Source organism: Larimichthys crocea, chromosome II, assembly GCF_000972845.2.
Source record: "Larimichthys crocea isolate SSNF chromosome II, L_crocea_2.0, whole genome shotgun sequence".
Classification (NCBI taxonomy): domain Eukaryota; kingdom Metazoa; phylum Chordata; class Actinopteri; family Sciaenidae; genus Larimichthys; species Larimichthys crocea.
The window spans coordinates 11,483,373-11,504,997 of record NC_040012.1 but is presented as its reverse complement, the minus strand read 5'-3'; the positions used below and the strand labels follow the sequence as shown (position 1 = coordinate 11,504,997).

Here is a 21,625-nt window from a genome sequence, read left to right as displayed (position 1 = left end):
TCTTCCTCTCACACGTCATATATCACTTCATTATTTTTTTTATTGTTGTTCTACTTTATTCTGTGTAAATTCCGCCATAAAAATGTCATACAGATAAAGATTTCGCCCTGAAATATGACTGTGTTTTACTGTGAAAACACAAATTAAATCTTACACGTTCAAAAAAGAGTAGGAGGAAGTATACGTGTATATATTCCTACTCCTTCTCTGCAGAATTCTACAGTTAGAACAGTTAGTATCCCTAGAGAGCTCTTGTATGGTACATGTACAGTACAAACAGTATGAAGAGAAATAGAAATATAGTTAATATAATGTTTGACAAAGTTCATGTGCATCTCTATCATTTATCATTTTCTGCAGTAGACATCTGAAGCAAGCTCAAAATCATGTTTATAAGGAATTCATCAATTAGGAGTTATGACAAATCAAGGTAATAATGCAATGTTAGGTATGTTTTTGAGCCGTTAGATACAGGTCCTCCAGGACACTAAACAGACCACTTACAGTGACTGTTATCTATGTGCATGTTTATTCATCAAACGTGTCTCTGTTAAAGACTTTCTATGGCACTATGTCCTGGACTGAGACTCCATAGTGGAAGTGATGGGAGAGGAGGATGTTAGCAAAGCTGACATCAATCATGAACAACTGCTCTCACCTCCTGCATGAGACATGTGGAGGCGTTAGACAGCTCCTTCAGCAACAGACTGCTGCTCCCACCAAGTAAGAAGGAGCGCTACCACAGGTCCTTCAGCTGTCAGACTCTTTAACACCAGCATGACTTCATGAGTTTCTTCTATATATTTCTTATTGATGAGTAATTTCTTATCCATCGTGTGTACACAAGCTTAAATGAAATTAAATTCTATAGGAATATTTTGAAATCTTTATGTGAGACTGTTCAGTAATAGTTTCTGGTAATTTTATGATTTTATGTGTCCAAATGTCTTTTTATGTTCATTTAGACTCAACAGTGAGCTCACAGTCTGTGAAAAGTCAATGATTTGGGGATGCTAATAGGTGCTATAACTAAATCAGTGCATCTTATGAACCAGAACATGACACTGGTAAGTCAATTAACATTTAATCACACAGAAATGAGTTACCTGTTCTCAGGTCTGCTGTAATAAAATACTCAGAATGGCCTTGAAAATGAAAAAACATCCCCCTGAGAAACATAAAGGAAAGCTGTAACAGTTTTTAATAAAAAATAAGCTCCATTGAAGTGCACAAAGATGACCTTGCTTCATTCAGTTTTGCACAGAATGTTTTTAAAATTACTTAAATGTGAGAAAGAGAAGTAGAGTGAGGAACTCTGTCATAACAGCCAGCAAGTTCAGTGGCCTGATCCAGGGACAGCTATCTGAAATCTCAGAGAGGCTCTTGTGAAGGCCATTGGCTCTGTGTACTGTGCACTGGTTACATCCTTAGATGGTAGCTTAAGCTGAAGTGTCTGGATGGCACGCTACGGTGCCTAAATATAAAAGAGAATCAATAGAGACCGATCTCTTCCTTCTGCACTACTAGTTCAGTTTGCTCATGACATGATGCTGTCTCTTGTGCATTGCAAGTAAGTCTGATTTTGCCCTGAGATATTTTGTCTTTCATGAAGCTGCCAGTTTTCTCTTTTGGCTCATAAATGAATGTTTGAAATGTTTATGGTGTTTGCAATGTATTTATTTAATTGTCTAGCAAGCATCAGATAATTTGATTGGTTTAAGAAGTATTCAGATCCTTTACATAAATAAAAGTACTAATACCACACTGAAAATACTCAACTACAAGTAAAGGTCCTGCATCAGTAGAATTGTGCAAATAAATTGTCCCTGTCAGTTTTTTAAAATGTAATATTACTGATGCATTAATATGTATGTTCTATTCTGTTGTACTAACTACTTTATACACCACAATGCATCATATACTATAGGAAAATCATAGAGTCACTGTGCTGTGATAATATTTGTATTATTGCTTATTTCGGGTAAGAAATATGACCATACATAGACTTCATTTGTATGTAAAATTGTAAGCAAAAGTAACTAGTAACTAAAACGATCAGACAGATTTAGTGGAGTAGAAGTATAAAGCTGCATAGAATGGAAATACTCAAAGGAAGCCTGGAACTAGCGAGTCAAGCACGAGACACACTGTGCATATTCTGGATTTGGTTTACCCAGACATGAAAGATAAATCACTTCAATAACTGTATGACCACGCTTAACAGATGACAATAACTGGTGTTACATTACACAGTACAAATGTGGTGAAATTAGAATCACATAAAAACAGAGCAGAACTCGTATTGTGTGACATTCATTTAACTTTGAGTGAATTTTTTTTTTTTTTTTGCTTGAACACGAGTTGCTCCTGGCCAATAAGTATTTTTAACTCAGTGTTTGTTTTTGTGCTTCCTGTTTAGAAGCTAGTTTATTTCTGTACCCGTCTAGTTAGTTCGTTTGCCTGCCTGTCCGTGTGACTCGTACCTATTTTGCCTGTCTCAGGATTATTTGCCTGTCTGGCTCTGTTCTGCATTAGGGTTCAGATTTTAAAATAGTGAGACATACAGAGTGAAAGCATTGACCAAATTAATGAAAGCACACAATTATATACACACAGGAAACAATAATTTGCACTATGTGGAGGTGGAGGAAGCCACATTAGGACATATATAGCCAGAAAAGATGGAAACTAACTCAGGAAACTCATAACTAATGATTAAAAAAAAGTCAGTGTGATATATGAAACAGGGTGTCATTGTTTGTCCTGTATGTGGCTACTGTGAGTGTTAATGACACATTAGAGGTCACATGAGGGGCAGAGAAGCACAACACAACCTATTCACTTAACATACATGTGACTCGGCCTTCACATGCAAACCTACCCACATATTTATAATGATTTATATACATTATGACATGATATGACTGCCTGTTTTGTTCTAAATGAGCAAAATTATTGAAAATTAGTTAATCTTAAATGGAAGTACATGAAGTTTTCCTTTGATTCCAGTGCTCAGCTTCCTGTGGGGATTATATACAATTATCTGATCAATGGGAATGCAACTTCATTTTATTGAGTATGCATGGGGAATTTCCAAAATGTGTTTTTCTGGGGACCACATGCATTAATTTGAGACTGGCTCCATCTTGTCTTCAGAAAAGCAATGTGATTAGAGTTCAAGTTCAGGATATACTCGGTCCGAAATGGCTTTATAGTGAAGCCTTTGTGAAGATTCACATGAAGGTTTTTGGCCACAAGGCAAGGACTTACAGTATTAAGATGGAGGGGAGGATAAACCGCTTGTCCTCATCTCTGCAAGTTAAAATGAGAATCAATAATTCAGAAAGGTTTCATAAACATCGCTCTCCAACGTTTTTTTTTCTCTCAGTGTGTAAAAGAATCTTAACTCCTTAAGTATTCATGGCGACCACTGGGGTCCTGAGGTGGTTCTCAGAGGCTCTTGCAGATCATTTGGCGCAAGATGAGTCAAATGGGAAATATAACGTTCAACTTACTGAGGTCATTGTGCAGTTTAGACTTTAACGTATTATTTTAATCATTTCAAATAATGAAATTTATTGAAACTGATGAAGTGTTAATCCTGATTAAACACAAAGTCTTCATTCTCTTTTTCTTTCTGTTAGTGCCTCAGAATGTGGTTAAGATGACTTTTCTTTTAAATAATTTTGAATATTCTACATTTTCTGGAATATAGTTCTGTGAGAAATGGCTTAGATTACAGGACACTGATGTTCTGTACCGTATTCTTCTGTGTCACATCTTTTATTTCAACCTGGATGAAAAGGTGGTCTATAACATCAGCGCCCACACATCACACCTATTCTGGCTTCCTTCTATTCTGGCACCTTACAGAGTTGATTTAAAGATTTTATTGGATACTTATAACGCAATGAGGGGTCGTGTCCCACGTTATTAAGCTGATCTGTCAGTGTCATATGTGCCTTCTGAATTCCGGAGATCCTCAGATGGGTTGCTGGTTGTTCCTCACTCCAGATTTTTACATATACAGAGTGACAGAGCCTTTACAGTCAGGGCTCAGAGACTGGGAACTAACCTGCCAGAGGAAATCAGGGCTGCAAACTCTGTGTCAATTTTTAAAAACGCACTTTTATAAAGGGGCTTTAGTAGATCTTTTTATTTGACGCTTTGTCCTAATTTGTATTGATTTTAACTTATTGTTATTGTTGTTATTCTGGTTTGTTTGCTTCACTGTAAAGCACTTTGTAACTGTGTTTTGAAAGGTGCTATATAAATTAAGTTCATTGTTATAATGCATGATTATGCATACTAAATGAACCAGACAATTCATGTAAGTGAACAGAGCATGAAACTCTGATTAAGGGCCTACAAGCTGAGAGTTATTGCAAAGGGTAGGGAGTCATATCTGGAGATTAAGTTATTTTGAAACCCACCAAATTAAATTTGTGGAACTTTGCTATGAAACAAACCTGAAAGTGACAAACCCTTTATAGGCAGATTAAACAATCACCGTTGCTTATGAATGTCGTTCACACTAAAATGGAGTGCAACAGGATGAGCATGGTAATGTGATTTCTTCAGGGGAAGTTCCACATTTGGTCAACAGATGGTGGCAGAAGGCTGACGATAACGCACACACAAACTGTGGAGTGTGTCTCAGAAGTAGTTCATTGTTACATAAAGAGAAACATGCATGTCTGAATCCAGAAAATAATGTTTTATTACATTTAAATGTGTCATAAAAGGCATCAGCTTCATAATAGTGGCTTTCGGATTGATCTCCTTCATCACAAGCAGAAGCCCAAAATGAAGACACAGTCATGTTGTGAGTTGTTTTTTGGCCTACTTGGTCATTAATTCATGACAATATTAAATAATGATAATTATCTCCAAAACAGCAGGTTTTACTTGCTACTGAATTTATAATTGCTCAAACACAAATAATAAAAAGTTATGTGTCATATTGCAGCTGTGCAGAGATGTGCATTATCATCCCCGCTGTCACAACAGGTTTGGTTGCATAATAAATTAGAGAAACATCTGAAAGAAAAAGAGACTTTCATCAGCATTAAGTTAAGTGGCAACCTTTTAGACTCTATTAGAAAGCATTGGCATCTGATAATGTCCAAACAAAAATGCTAAGATGAGTATTTTCTGAATTATCTATGTTTACATCCCCTGGAAATCACTCTGTGCTAAAAAACCAAAAAAAACAAACAATATTAATCTTGAAGTTGTGTTTCCAACTGTAATACTGAGAGGAAGAATAATAAAAAATGGTTATTGCACTTTATATTATTCATGTGTGAGAAACGCTGCAGGCTGCCTGGGAGTCCAGAAACTGTAATGCATTAATTTATCCTCCATTATATTTCGATGAATTTTTCATACACAACTTTTTCATCTTGGCACAGTTACGCTCTTGTTTCCTGCATCAAAAAGTCAAGACACTTGACCAGAAATGATGACATGTTACAAACATACAAAACACATTTATGCTTTTTTTTAAATTGTGTTTCTAGCTGTGTTTGATCAGTCACTATCTCCACCACCACCACCAACACACTCCTGCACCAAAACCAGGACAGAACCTTGACTGATTGTAACAGTCATCTGGCCTTGAACAGCTGTTGTTGTAAAGATGCATTCAAACCAGCAGGTGGCTCTGCCTCTTCCTTTTTCCAGTGAGACAAGAGCCAATATGATCCATATCATAGCACTTTTTTATGATCTTCCATCATGTAAGAGCCTCTCAAACGTGCAGTGATATTTGATCACGCATGTTGAGAAGAATATCACATCCAGGTATGTGTTTGAGACCAAAATCTGGTGTATCACTGCATTTTTTAAAGGATTGCTCACTGTAAAAATATATAAAAAATATATATATATTTATTTTGCTATTGACAAACACATATGTGTACGTGTATGGCACCACATCACCATATTTAGTCGGCTCATGTGCCATAAATATACCTACAATCTATTATAAGATATAAAGAGATTTTTGGAGTTAAAAGAGGACAAACATTTGCTGCAAAGAAGTCCTTTATTGCAGTCTATGCATGTGTGAAAGTGTGAATGTGTAGGCCTACATGGGATATAATAGCTCAGAGAGGGAGGGGAGCGGGTGTTTTAATCGTGACAATAACAGCTAACAACAAAATATTAATGTCATTTCAGCATCTACGCTTGTATCTTGCGGTAGCCAATTTTTTTTTTCTTCCTGCGGTTGCATAACAGTCAGGTAGGTTATTATAATGATGTGCACGTTGCGAGTTTCTCCCCCTCCACCAAATCCAATCACACCCTCCCCCATCTCAAGTACAATTACGTGATGGGTGACGTTTCAGCATGCGGAGGAGGGCGCTGGGCAGGGACCACTTGGACCAAAGAGGACTAAACGCTATTTCATTTCAGCGCAGAAACAACGCATTCAAGGCAGTGGACCAGGGCGCCTTGCTGAAAGCCTAGCCCATTGTCTCCTCTCCAAACAGAGCAACTAAGGAAAACGGCTTTGACCAAAAACAGCGGTGTAGCCCATAAAGGAGTGTCCAAGTGGTAGGCATTGCGGGTTTGTAAGCCACAGAGAAGAGAAAAAAAGAGGGGGCCCTGGATAGATCTGGCCAATAACGGAAAATGAATTACAGTCAAGTTTTAATAATATGAACAAGAGCCGCGTTTTGTTGCAATTGGCGACCAACTATTGATGCTTCTGCGCCGATCGTTTTCCAGACCATCATTCCGCGCGGACTTCTTTTGTTCGCATCGCTTCAATCCTAATTTCTAGTCTGCAGATTTGTGTTGCCGTTGTTAAAAAAAAGAAAAAAGAAGAAAAAAAAAGAGTTAGTCGCCCCCCCCCCCCCCCCCACCACCCACCCCAAAAAAAAAAAAAAAAAAAAAAATGAATTTCCAGTCGAGCGTCCCTATGTCCGGTATCTCGCAGCAGTCTCAGCCAGCCATGCCCACTCCAGGCACGGTCCCGGTGGCAGTTCCCGTCCCAGTGCCCCAGTCCATCCCGTCCCAGTTCGGATCCGGATCGTCTGCAAGCTCAGGGGCTGGTCAGTTCGGTTCTGGGACTGTTTCAGGCCAGGCAGCCCAACCCGGCTCGGCGGGCTCGCAGTTTGTTTTGTCCAACTCAGCGGCCATCAGAGCAGAGATCCATCGGTTCGAGTCTGTCCACCCGAACATTTACGCAATCTACGACCTGATCGAGCGCATCGATGACCTGGCCCTGCAGAACCAGATCCGAGAGCATGTAATCTCCATTGAAGGTGAGTGAAGGAGGAGGAAGGAGTAGGAGGAGGAGGGCGATCATACTAGTTTTTCACTGTCGTTTGGTGTCTCTCATTCATTGAAGGGTCGAGGGGGTAGAGGGGGGTGATGTGTGTCTGTTTTGAGGGGGGGTCTCCATTCCCTTCCTTTTATGTACACATTGTCATGGGCGCACAGCACAGTGTCAACAATCACACTTTGAAGCTGGGGGCGTAGTCGATCTCATAGTCCTGCTCAAAGCATGAATTGCCCCCATACACTGCAGTGTTAACAATAAAACGTTCAAGAGAGAGAGTCTGTGCAAATGAAATCAGCTCACACCGATAGTTTCTGCTTCTTAATGGCATCTGCTGAAGCGAATGCAGTTTTCACATCTCATGCACTGAAGTCTGACTTCAAGTGAGTGTCTGAGATTTATGTATTGTCCATGGGAGCAGAGGCTATCAATGTGAAGTCACATGTTACACAGAACTACCCTGAACAATGCAGAGGCACAGAGAGAGAGAGAGCAGGGAAAATAATGATGTACTACTAGAAATGGCATGATGGATATAATGGAGTTGGTTATGAAGCCACTCAGTGCGTATATATTCTTTGTCACACTAGAAATAAAGTCCAAATGTTATTACCTGACCAGAGAAGAATGATCATTGCCTGGTCGACTATGTGGGAAACTACAGCAGCTTGTCAAACTCGAGAGTGAGAGTGATGCACTATCAGATGTGAACGTTTTAAATTATGGTAGCGGTTTCTCCCCTGCTATTCACCCGCCCATGTATCCGATCAATAGCTGTGTGACATAGCAGTCAGTGTGCTGTCCATGAGAGTCAACTGTCATGTCTGGAGGAGTATTATAGCAACTGTCTTAAATGTACACGTTTGCACCATTGGTTCCCACACCATCTTTGGTGGCACTATCTTGATTTAGATACATTTGGTCAAATAAAATGTATCAAGTTATAGTTTATTTTGAAAGCAACACTCACAGAAGTGATTAAAATACACCAGCATGCAGTTTTTATATATTTTGTTTGTAGATTCTGAGATATATTTGCCAGTCGCTAGTTGGGTTTTTGGCAGAAATTCTTGAGTTGACATTCAACAGTGTTTTTGTTCAGTATTTTACTGTACTGGGCGGTGCAATTTGAAAATTACATAATTTTAACAAATGGTTAGATTGTCAGCATTCAGCAACTACAGTTCCCAGGAGGTGATGGCAGTGCGACAATGGCAAAGATTCATGGGAAATGTAGTTGAATGCTAAAACAATAAATGCTGAAGGTAAATGGTAGATTGTTGAACAAAGTTTTGGCTTTTGATATTTGCTGTGATTCGCATCGCACAACATAATGATCGCCGCCCTTAAAACTTAGTGTCGTGGAGTGAAATGGCTGAAATGGCCATCCTCTGATAATAAGTGATCAACTGGTAGGTAGTGTTTAAGTTCAAGGAGGAAAAGATGGTTTCCTTGATGTCTCAGGATAGGACAGGATGCATAATTTTCTAAATAAAGGCATGTCTTTATTCTGTATCTTGACAGGACCACACTGGATCCTTTTTATGAGATACCCCTTAAAAACAGTTGTAGCTTCACTTGCTTCATTCACAAATCTGTTTAGATGCAAATAGTTTGTTTCCTCTCTCTTAAAGATGAGCAAATCCTAAACCCAAAGGAAAACCCCTCCCTCAGCTTTCAGCTATTTTAAAAAGCAATTTTGTGGTGTTTAACTTCAAGTTGATGTTGTGTCTACATCAGTTATAGAGTTTTTCATCCCAGAATGCCCTTTAACAACCCTCAAAATAAGACTGCTGAATTAAATTTAAGATCGTTGGCACTAGCTAGCCAACAAGTCAAGAATATTGGGTCAGGTCTGTGGTCCACTGTGCCTTTTTATTGTTCTTAAAACACGACACATGGACTGCCCTATTGTCCATTGGTGGCCAAACTGGTGTGTCTGTGACATGTTTTTCTCTCTGTCATAGTTAAACATTAGCAAAAAGAACCAAGCCCTTGCTTTCTGTGCTGCATGCTAAACCAGATGCTTGTTTTTTTGAGACTAGAAATCTCTCCGTAGGATATCACATTGTCTGTATTTGGCTATGCATTCTTGAGAATAAAAACAAGACTGTGATGGTTGTGGCGTTGTGTCCACACCTGCAGGCTTAAATGTTAAAATGGAATGAAATGGGAAATATTTAACCCCAAAGCAAAAAAAATCCAATGCTAAACAACAAAATGGGTACAGAAATACAAAGTATACTCCCTGTAACTGTTTATTTATGAATCTGTATAGCACATTAACATGCTTGGTGGTAAACCTTGTCATTATCTGCATGGAAAAATGGTGTCGAATTGATATTCCTCAGCAAACACCATATGTCAAAAGGCATAACATATTTTGGTGTCCTGTACAAAATAATTGCATTTGCTTTGATGTACACTCTGGTGCTTTTTCATACTGTTAAATGAGATGCAGTTGCCTTAATAACTGTAACTTCAAGAGGCTTTGAAGAGCTGCAACAGGAGACATTTGGCCGACTAGTCTTCACCTGCACTGTGGAACTGCAGAGCTGTTTCTCTTCAATCTTGCATCATTGCAGAGTCTGTTGCTAAGGAACCAGTGGCTCATGCATTTAGCTGAACATGCTGAAGATAGAGTGAATAGAAATTACAGCCTTATACCCTTTACAAAATGAATTCCCATTGTTACTAGGGTTTGCCTGTAGTTTTGTTGATTAGTAAGACCTTTTTTACGATGATGGCACACCACGCTGGTTTCTGTGCAAGTCTTTTGCCTCACATTGTTCCTTTTGCAGTGATTGATATTCAGTGTGCTGCTCGGTTTCCTGTGAGCCAATTCCTATTGCAATTCCAAATAACATTTTCAACATTCTCTTTTGTCTTTTTTAAAAACGCATGTCAACAGAAGCTGATCTAAATTAATTAGCATTTAATCTGTGACTAACTGCGAGAATGACCTTGCCAGGAAATGTGCAAGCCAAATGACATAATATATAGTACCAAATGGATTCACTGTTAAAGTCTTAAGGATGTTTCGCTACTAATCCATTAGATTTGAATATGTATGCCTGGATAACTTGTTTGCTGTTTCCCATAAAGTATAGTACACATAGCACATAAAAATGGAAGCTTCATTGTATTTTGCACAATAGCCTAGAAACCAATCAGTCCTCCTATACTGGAAAACTACCTGGCTCCTGGTTTTCTCTATGTCAGTTTGTGGTAATTCGATCAAACAAATTTGCAAGTGATCAAATTACTAAAAAGCAAAAGACACCTGAGATGTCTTTGACCTGTGGCCAGAATGACTGAGAACCCTTCACTGACAGATTGCTAAAATTCCTCTAAATCTCTCAGGATTAGACTGAGTTGCTAGTGTGGTAAACCAGCACTTCAATCATTAACCAGGCTAAAAAAGTGCAGTGTCCTGGACAATGATTTGACGTAATCTGTAAGAGGTTTTTAATGGATGTTTAAGTTTACCTTTGTCTTTAATCTGGGAATAACTATAAGGCTGTTGGTCAAATAATATTTTTGCTTAGGAAGGTTCCTAACTGAGTGAAATGCTCCTGAATTAGCAGCAATGACAAGCTAGTCAAGGTACTCCAGTGCTCCCTTTCTTATCTCCTTAAGCACTGGGTACACTGGGCCATCCTTCAAAAAGCAAAAGCAAAAGGGGATGATGCTATCCCACATAGCGGGGGGCTATGGCTCAGGAGGTAGAGTGGGTCGTCCACTAATCAGAAGATCTGTGATTTGATTCCTGGCTCCAAAATGTCATATTGAATTGTTCTTGGATAAGATACTGAACCCCCAATTGCTCCAGAAGGCTGTGTCATTGGTATGTGAGCATTTGTGAATGGGATTAGTTTCTAGCTCCTTAGTTCCTTGGTTGTCAGTGTATGAATGGGTGAATGTGATGTGTAGTGTTAAAGCACCTTGAGTGGCTGGATTGCTATATACTGTAGGTACAGTCCACTTACAATTCCTTGTGTCAATAACATTCGTCTTTTACGGTGTTATTGAATTCTCCTTCACATTGTTCCTTGACCTTTATGATGTTCAAAGAAAAGTGTCAAAAAAAAACTTTGACTATTCGACCGCAGCCTAGGACTCGGCTTCATCTCCATGAGAGCAACCCACTCATAGGCAATCATGTCAATCATGGAACATGTTCAGTAGTTTGTGGAACTTTTCGGACGTCCTGACAACTTCAGGATGCTGCTAAAGCTAAAAACATTTGCTACAGTTCAGTTCAGGACAGAACAGACCACAATCATTGATACAATGTGTGGAAAAATTAATATATACATGAAAAAAATGAGTATAATTACATGCAATCTGCAATACATGTTGAATCAACATCTCAACTTGGCCGATGAGTGTTTACTCTGCACTTTTCATTGACAGTATTATGTGTTGATTCTATTTATATTATTTTAATTGTCGTAATACTCACTGCCCAGTCTTCTTGTTACTGTCTTTAAGCCTGTCGTGAAGTAACAATGATGATACAGCAGAAAGTTGAAGTTTGTTTCAGAGCAAAGTTTTTAGCTGTCAGCCAAGAAAGTCAAATCCAACTGAGGATTGCACCATTGCAGCAATGATCTAGCAGGTTAGACTTCATCCAGTAATCTGTCGAGTCATACACTGTCACAGAGAGAATAAAGGAAATAAACGGTAATAGTTTGCCACCTGTGTTACACAACATGTATTGTGCACATCCCTGTCAATTTGTACTTAGTTCAACTGGAAAGTTTGACCTCAGCAGTCCTTTTAATATACCAGAGTTCACATAGCCAAGCTAATGAATACTAAATAGTCATCTGGCAAGACATTTGATACCATGTCCTTGCTGCATAATTAATTGTTTGACATAGCAGATAGGTTCATTTATTCAGAGGAACAAACTAATATTATTTTTATAAATGTGATTTTTACTAACTCAAAACTTGATTGGAGTGTAGTGCTGTTTCCCCTGAGACTACAGTTGGAGTCTGGGTTCGGTCAGGGATTTGATTTGGGTGGTAATAAATATGTGCGGGTTTGTAAGTAGAATAAAATCCAGATCACTAAGATGGAGACAGCTGCAGAGATGGCATCTGTGATGTGATTTCAGCTATATTTTTAGCTATTCATTTGTGGGGGAGTGTTCCATTAACAAGCCTATGCCTTGGGAATACTTTTATTTAATGTTCTTTAATTTTCTAGGGGTGTTGAGCGGGTTATGATTTAGGTGTGTGAAGCACCTACAGACCGTGTGACAGGACTGGAATGAAGCAAAGGGCAGGAGCAGCACAGGTCAGTGATGGACAGGCTGACGTAAATGTTTGACTCCTTGATTTTCTTTTCTTTTTCTTTTTTTTTAGCCTCAAGGTGGCATCACACTATCTCAACAGACGGCTTTGACTCCAGGATGCTGACCTGTGTGTATTTTGAAGGGATTTCCTTGAGCCAAGTGTTATTTTACATTGTTTTCTGTATATCATAAAACGACAAAAGCTCACGCTGACGTTCATGCATCCAACTGAGAGTCCAATGTCAGAGCAAGGGCAGTCACCTAAATCCACTGCTACTCAAGAGGGGTGCTTGGGATTTCAAGAAAGGACTAATAAGCCTGCACAATGGGACATTGTGTGCTCAGATAGCAATAGGGACGACACAGAGAGATACAAAAAGCACACAGACTGAAGCCTCAGAGCTCTCTGCTGGCATTGTGTGTCACCTAAGCAGCTCCCTGGTACACACTGCATCTCTCTTCTAGACAACTGCCAAGGAGAGCACGAGCAGAGTGCTCAACTGCTAATCACACGCAGAGAATGATGATAACGCATATTTTTATCGCTGCCGATTTTATTTTCTTCACTGAGATTAAAAAAACACTGAAATATCTTAATTAACATTATTTTTATTGACCACATGCTGTCATGCTGCCCTATAATGCCTTTTTTGTAGTTTTAATCTAGGGATGAACAATCATTCTTTAAAATGTGTAAAACACAACAATACATGCTGGTTTTTTATCGAGTAACAGTTTAAAGGTTGAGACGTTTGTGTGTGTGTGTGTGTGGTTGAGAGGTTTGAATTTGGTTTCAGGAACTGGGCTTACAGTTGTCACTGTGGGCCATCTGTGTCAGGGAAATACCGTTGCTTCTTCTGGCAAGTGAAATCTTCACAATGTGCTCATTATATTTCAAAACTGTATCTGTGGATATGGATTAGAAACCGCTGTAGAGTTAGAAATGTCAGTCAATAGCGCCAGCTGTGTCTCCTACATGGTATGTCAATGTAAATTGCTGTTAATGTGGAATGCTGGTGTTTATAGACTAGCTCGGTAAGTATTTACTACTTGTAGAATTTGTGCCTAAATAAAGGCTCGCATAAATACATCTGTGAAGCATGGACCAGGCCCAGCCGTGGCCTGTTTTTGTTTTTCCTTACAGAGTCACAGAGGACACACCAATTAAACACTGTTCAAATGGAGATCTGTATCTCTAGAAAGCTGTAGATATGAATTAGTTTCACATTATTCTGACGCATTTATTCGAACACCTCATGTTTGGAATTTTGTGAGCAGTATAAAAAATTAAAATAACTCATAATACAGGATCTACAGATACTGTTTGTGCATGTATTTTCAATACAAATCTGCTTGAACGAGCCTATCAGGTCTGTAAATACAAATAGGAAGTAATATTTTCATTGAATTATCAACAGTATTTGACATTACATTTACTTGTTCTAAGCTGCCTTACACCTACAATAACTCAAGCCAATAAACCTTTTAAATTGTTCTATATATCATTTGTTTCTTCTGTACACAAACATAAAGTTAAAAATGTCAGTTTGTGGTGACAACAAGACTCCAGGAAGTCATTGCCCCTGACTTTTATTTACCAAAAAACTGTTACAACACACGACTCCTCGTGAAACCTCAAATTTATAAGCCTCCTGATTCCAGGTCTATACAGAAATGATAATGTTATCAATCTCTGTGTGGATCTCTAGGATGTGCAACCAGTGAATGTTAAAGCAAACACAAATTACCTAGAAAATACACATTGTGTTGAGAGAATGCTCCTGTAGGATCCTATATCTGTAGGAGAAACAATCGTCTTTGCTTTGCCTCATGCCTCAGGGGTCTACAACACCACTGTCACACTCTCGGTTGAGCCTTTTGATGTGATGTAACGTAGGTTAATTTGCGTTGCATGCAGCTCCCATGTCCCTCAATCGGACATTAATAAAAGTATAAGCTGCTTTTGATTTCCCATTCTCTTGAAGACATTTTCAGAGTGTAGCATCTGTTGCAACCGAACCACCTCTGTGTCAAGCATGAAAAGTATCAGGTTTCAGCCCTGTTTAATTCTTGAGAGCAGTGTTGAGAAAACACTTCACATCAAGTTTACGTCATAGGTTTATTCTCGGGTGTATAGTAGTAACAGACTTCACCCCTAACAGATGCACAGCAGATAACAGGGTTTGCACATGCCTCACAATCAAAAGACTCCCTGTTTGGCGATTAGCCTATACAGTTTCTCTCATCTGACGCTCATTGCAGCCCCATTGAAATGGATTTTAACACTGCGCCCGACTTTTGACCGTGGGTCAGCGGCGATGAGCTGAACTGGTGAGCTGTAAACAGAGGCTCGGTCTGAAGGCCTGGGAGGTCTGCAGGGTCAGAGTGTAATTTCTGCATCAGCCCCGCTGTCCTCTCTCTGCTGCAGCACCTCAGCATTGGCTTATTGAATGTGACGCTATCCTCCACAGCAGAATGTCTTCCATTGTGCTATTGAACAAAGGCTCTCTCTCTCCCATTGATGGACAGCTAATTTTTTTTCTTGTTGTGAATGTGGAAGGGCGGGGGTGAGCTGGTTACGACTTTTTTTTTATTCCTCCCTTTTTTTTTTTTTTTTAAAGGAAAATTTATTATGTATGAGTATGCTCATCCTAATCTGTTATGAGCAGAGAGTAGAGGGTTGTTTCTTTTATTCTGACATTGTTAATGGATAGTGTGGAGTAGTTCTGATCTAATGTTTTATTGACGAGGAGAGCAATTGAATTTCTGAGCTGAGTTCATTGTGAATCACTGCAGAACAAGAGATGTGTTTCCCAAACATACATGAAGCTGTGGGTGTTCAGCGTTACACAGCTTTGTCAGATTTAAATGAAAGATAAACAGTTTATGTTGGATATAAAGTAATGTGATATGGTTGATATTTTCTAGTTAGCTATAACTAGTATGACCAATTTCCATATGCTTATATGATATGGTGATAAGATAAGCAATAATATGCAGTACACTCTTTAATTCACCGTAGTGAAACATCGCACACCAGAACCATAGAGTAGAGCTGAACCATCTACGTAGTCCATTAAGTATGAATTCATTTGAGTCATAATTTCAAGCAAGAATAGAAAAATATTCTAATTTCATCAGCTCAGTTGTGAGAATTTGCTGTTTTTCTCTCTTTATTGATAATTATGAAATTGCGATTGGGAGTTTTTCACTGTTTTCTGACACTATAACAATTATTTTGATTATTGATTCAATTGCTAATTATTCTGCAGATGAAAATGAAAGATTTTAGAAAAAAAAGTCTGATTTCCCACAACCCAAAGCCTTCAGATGTCTTGGTTTGCCAGACAAACTGTCCAAAACTTGAGGATATTCAGTGTACTATCAAATAAAAGCATCAAATCTTCACATTTGAGAAGCTGGAAAATAGTTGCAGATTCACTTTCTGTCGATTGACTAATCACTGCAGCTTTACTATTAATTATTTATTCCAGAAAAAAAGCCAGATTAATGCGTAATGGAAATAATCCCTCTGGTAGCGGTCCTTCATCTAAGGCTGTATTGTCTTGTGGTATTTATGATTCCTTCTATCAACATTATCTTGTTATGTTTAAAGTCTGAGACAGCGGTCGATTAAATTTACCATAGGCTCCTCTTTTTTTTTTTTTTTCAATTTGTGCGTCGTCCATATCCTACGGTGGAAGTGCTCATGTTTCCTGCCAGTGGGGTAGGGCTGGAAGCAGATGGCTGCTGACAGAGGAAGGGGTTTGGAAAGCAGTGAGTGAGCAACAGATGGAAAGGCGCATATGCCTTCAAGTCCCCTCAGCCTGCCAGCAGTCCCGTGACTAACTGTGGGAAGATCCTGGCCTCATCCAGGTTGGGGATGGATAGAGGATCATGGTGAAGAATGAAGTGTCCTTAGAATAGAAATGGTTATCTGAGAACAGTTTTGTCTATGGAAATTCAACTGTGGGCGGATTCAGATCTCATTTAATTGGGGATGAATGGAGAATCATGGCAAAGAATCAACCTGGACCGCAGGAGCATTTTTTTTATAAGATGCCATTTAGAAATGCAGGAAGTGATCTTGTTTTAGTTATTCAGTTATTTAGGAAAAGAAGCTCAGTTGGCTTTTCTCTTTTGAAGAGAAACCTCATACAGGCACTTTTCTTTCCCTCAGGGAGCACATTTTCTTCACTGAGGAGGAAAATGCCGGATAAAGGAAGTGTGGCCGTCAGTATGTGAGGCCATAGCACTGCAGAGTATGACAGTCTATGCTAGTTATAGCTTTGGTGTTAGAAGTCAGTTACTCCTGTAATTGAGAATGTGCTATTTAAAGGTTTTAGGCCTGTGGAAATTCAATGTAATTCCCTTAACAGGTCAAGGACATGTGTCAGTCAATCTTCAAGGGCATATTTGAGTTTGTGTATATGAGGTTGGTGGAGTTTCTTTCATGAAAGTTGCTGTTTTGTTGTGTGAATTAATCCCGTGGGGCAAAAGGTTGAAATGCTTCTGTCGTTTCCCATCCTTCAGGCCACAGACAGAATGTAAAACCACCCCAAAAATGACATATACACCTTTTTTTGTGAGGATAAAATCAGTTCGACTTAACTCTTGCTTGAGCCACCCTAAAGGTAGGATCGTGTGGCGTATTCATAGAAGTTAAGACTAGATGTGTATGCAGTTTGACATTTGCTCTCACACTTGGCTGTAAATAGAATATCGTTTTCTGTATAAACTTCTTCTTAGTTTATTTTCATCGGACTGAGAATAGCGTAAGCATTGTCAGAAGTTAACCCTCTTGTCAGTACAGCATGTTTAACATAGGCCAGCTGAGCGTTATCACTCAGGTCCTACATTCCTGTTGCAGATGTCACTGTTTTGATGGTGTTCTGACATGTCCTCTGGCCTTGTGTTCACTGTCTTCAAAGAAGCTCACTCAGGCAACATGCCAGCTGCTTGTTTTCCAGTTTATTTTCTTGCTGATTGTGGGGAAAATACATGGCGGTAGTTGTAACAATTGGGGTGGGTGGAGGGGGGGGACAGGCTGCAGTGGACAGTTGGTTTTAATAAAACATAGTTTGAATCTGTGCTGAAGCATCTGTTACTCAGCTTAAGTCTGGATCAGCAGTGATATTTTGGTGACTTGTTTCGTGAATCATAACTAAACACTAAGGAGGGTTTGTTGTGAAGAGCTGTTTTATTTCTGTGGGAATCACTGGAGAGGAAATGTAACGTGACCCCCATTTACTGTTTATACCCCCGTTTCCTGCCTCCCCCGACTGGAATAACCTAAAGTTGTTCCACTGCTGAATCCCCCTGGCCATGACCCAGGACTCGTGTCATGTGGTGGGGTATGTGAACTGCATGTACATGTGCATGTACAACAACCCCTCGAGGAACACAATCACAGTTCCCATTTTGGACCCGACATCTGAGGGGGTTTTCAGAACAACTTCCATTAGGACAGGACTTTGGCTCCAAGCTGTCAGGATCTACTTCCTGTGGCACTCCTAGGCTTTGAATGTCATCCACTCTTTTCATGTCTGCATTTGTTTTTGTTTCCCTTATGGGATTTTTAAACTATAGCTTTAACATTTAGGTTTGAATGGACCCTATTGTTAGTGGTGCATACACCAAACGCTGCCCGTAACTGAGAACTGCATTATTAATTAGATAATAGTTCAGAGCTGTGGAACATTTTAAAGCATTAAAACATTTTCTTTTCCATTTCGCAAGAAAATAATGACTCGTGGTGAGCACAAATCATAACCATAATGCATCATACCCATGTGGTTTTAGGGGTCTAACTTTAGCGGTGCACACTCAGTCTTCATTTTCTAACTTTTCTAGGGGCAAAATAGTTAATATCTTTTTGTGTGTAGCGAGCTTAATGACTTCATTGCTGCAGTATTTGTATACATATGCATAAATCATGAGAGAGAGCGTAAGGAGGGTTGCCCTGTGTTAAAAGAAAAAAAAAAAAAGTGGAGCCTCTGGCACCAAGGCAACACATTTATCTCCGGGTTCAGCCAAAATTATAGCAGGCTCAGGACACAAGAGGCCAACGGCAAACATCAGAAGCCAAAAGTGAATAAAATCTGAAGAAATCATTCATAAGAGTCATATTCTCAACGGCTTGCCAGTTAGGAGCGATGTTACTATGGAGATTTGGAAGAAAAAGGTTACCAGAATGCTACAGTGTTTGCCGAGCACCATTTGGTTCGTTTTTTTAAAAAAATGCAGTGTTTCTAAGACAGTGTTGTAAACTGAGCGACTGTGCCGACCCTCTCTCTCTGTTTTTTTGGTAAAAGCCATTCAGAGTCTCGCTCAGGGCTGTGTCACTGCAGTTTCTCAAGAGCTTTGGTTTGGATGATGAGATTTTCCTCATTGAGGAGTCTGGCGTGAAAAGTGCACCGTTCAGCAGCCTGACACTGTTCTCAGAAGATGAGCTCTCCCCTCGATTTTCTATTCGCACACTGGAACGAACTGCTGGCCTCAAATAAATGACTGTACAGTTAAAAAGGAGGAATTATGACACTTGTATTGCCGCACAGTACATCTCGGGCGCTGCTGTGCTCTTGGACCCATTCTGTTGTGAAATTGGACCAACTGGTGTCTAGAGATGCACCCTGCTGCCGTGTTAAAGCATAGTGAGCCATTTGTATCCTTTGCAAGACATTTAGAGGACATTTATTTCCTCTGCAAATCGGTTTCTTAAGAGTACTGTGCTGTTGACTTACAGACCTCTGTGTTATTTGTCCGGTTGCAAGTACTTGCACAAAAAAACATGTTTAAAGACAAAGGGTAACTCATTTTAGTCATGTTTGTGTAGGCCTCTCTTGAAGCCAAATATGTGAAAAGCCACTAGTTAGTAGTATAAATATTTCCAGAGACCTTTCAAAAGAAAAAAGGTATCTTTTGTTGTGTCAGAATCTGGCATGAAATCTGGCTGAAAACTGGCAGCTCATCTTGGCCCAGGCTAATTCAAAGCTACATTTTGTCTGTTTCCCCATTAAAACAAATCTTTCTTTGGTCTCCTTTATGCCAATAGGGCTTTTAGTAAACAGGACCGTACCTTTAGTGGGCTGGAGAATGAGAACTTGGGCATGATTAGTGGTAAACATTTAAAACAAATCCTCTGGCCACACGCTTACTCATGGACTGTCAGATGTCACGTTTTGGTAAAAGTCCATCTGACTCAAATCTCAGTTTGACACGGTCAGGACAGACAGAGGTCATTTAGCATCAGCAGCCCAGAAGACGTGTGCTTGTGTCGTGATACGAGTCTTCCAAGCAGAGAAATATGAGGTGCATTGCTATACTTCTGCAGCGTGTAAGAGCTCTGGTGATGCATCTCCGTCGGTGGCTGAGTGGAGTGCAGATCTGGTGGTGGATGGGTAGGCAGTGGCATGTGTTATGTAATACAAGTAGGTGGCTGGAGTAGATCTGTGCGAGTGTGTATGTGTGGTACTCTCTGAATGTGTGAATTTCCCCACACGCAGGCCTTTGCCCCTGCTTGGATGGGTGTCAGTTGAGTGCAATGCCCAGAGGAGATGGATGTAATGGGAGTTTTGTCGAGGAGGGGTTAGGGACAAGGTATTGTAGTGGTGTCATGTTGTGATGGAGGGTCAGGAATTGGGGTAGTGAGGGTGAGTCTGCTGTCTAGGAAGCCTCTTAACACTACTTGTCTGACTGAATCAATCTAAATCATTTTCTGGGATTATAACCCATCTTTTTTTTTTCTCCACTCCATCCTCTTCGATATCTCTGAAGCCTCTGTGCAGATAATTGTCCCTATATCACATTGACCGCTGGCTCAGACCCTTTTGTCTGCAACTCGTCCAGGACTAGACATCCCGATTTCTGACAAAAAAGGGATCAGATCTCATCAGATAGAGCCCCCAAAGGACGGGTTGACCTGTGCTGAATTATTCCATCTATCCATATTTGGATAGATGGAATAATTCAGCACAGTCTTTGTTCTCCAACACATCTACACACGTTTGTATGCAGGATTTGTGTAATCAAACGAGAAATTTGAACCTTTCATTCACCCTTAAACATGATTTTTTTTTTTTCACTATTCTGAAACTGTTTAGTTGTGTTTATATTATAGTATATTGAATATTTTTATGTTTTGGGCTGATGTTGGGGTAAGACAGTGAATTTGAAGATGCCATCTTGAGCTCTGGGCAATTATAATGGACATTTTTTGCTCTTTTGGCAATTAGTTGATAAAGCACTTCAAACCACCTCGTGTTTTAGTTTTACTTTTACTTCAGGGCATGTTGCTTTATTTTTTCTTGTACACGTGTCTTGTTGGTAAGAGTGTCTCAAAACACATCTAGTTGTGTGACTGCTGGAAGAACTGAGCAAGCTATTATATGATGCACTGTGTGAATTAACTGGTATGCTGATGAGTCACTGAAAATTCTTCTGGTTGCATATGACCCGTGCTGAGCAATGCAACACTTCAGCCTGCACTGACTCAAGGACGGGGATTTGCTACTGCAAAGCCAAACATGGAGTGTTTTTTGATGACTATGAGTTATTGGACATAGAGTCCAACCACGAAGAAGCACTAAACATATTAATTTGTCCTCAACATAGAAGCAGTTTGGTTTGTTTGGTTGTTTCTACAGAGCCTTACTTGAACATCCTGGATAATTTGTCCTCTTGTGTCCATCTGGAGAAAATAACACCCACTCTAACTGACATTTTTGTTGGATCCCTTGCTTATGAAAAGCTTTTATGGAGGAGATTTCACATGTTTTATGTTCAGAATTATTATGAAATGTTAAAAACGCTTCACATGTTGCCTAATATTAATCATATTCTGCAAATTCATGCAGTAGAGAAGTAATGTTTGCTTTTTTATGGGAAGCTGAGCTCCTGGTGAGGTTTGTTTAGATAAAGGTTGCATTGAACTTTTGCTGGGTTCATACTGTCTGACCTAGATGGCTCGAGAATGGACAGAAAATTACTAAATGCAGGGCTGTGGCAAAAAAAAAGTTTTTCTTGACATA

General features: G+C 39.5%; 1 protein-coding gene across 1 annotated transcript in view; it reads left to right on the top strand.

Annotated features, from left to right (window-relative positions):
- The first annotated feature begins 6,879 nt into the window (after window positions 1-6,879).
- The window catches only part of agap3 (ArfGAP with GTPase domain, ankyrin repeat and PH domain 3), a 110,731-nt gene continuing 95,985 nt past the window's right edge, over window positions 6,880-21,625 (top strand). The window contains exon 1 of the mRNA XM_027287835.1: window positions 6,880-7,274. Within this exon, the coding sequence (XP_027143636.1) occupies window positions 6,905-7,274 (370 nt within the window). The 5' untranslated portion in view covers window positions 6,880-6,904. The remainder of the gene's footprint in view (window positions 7,275-21,625) is intronic.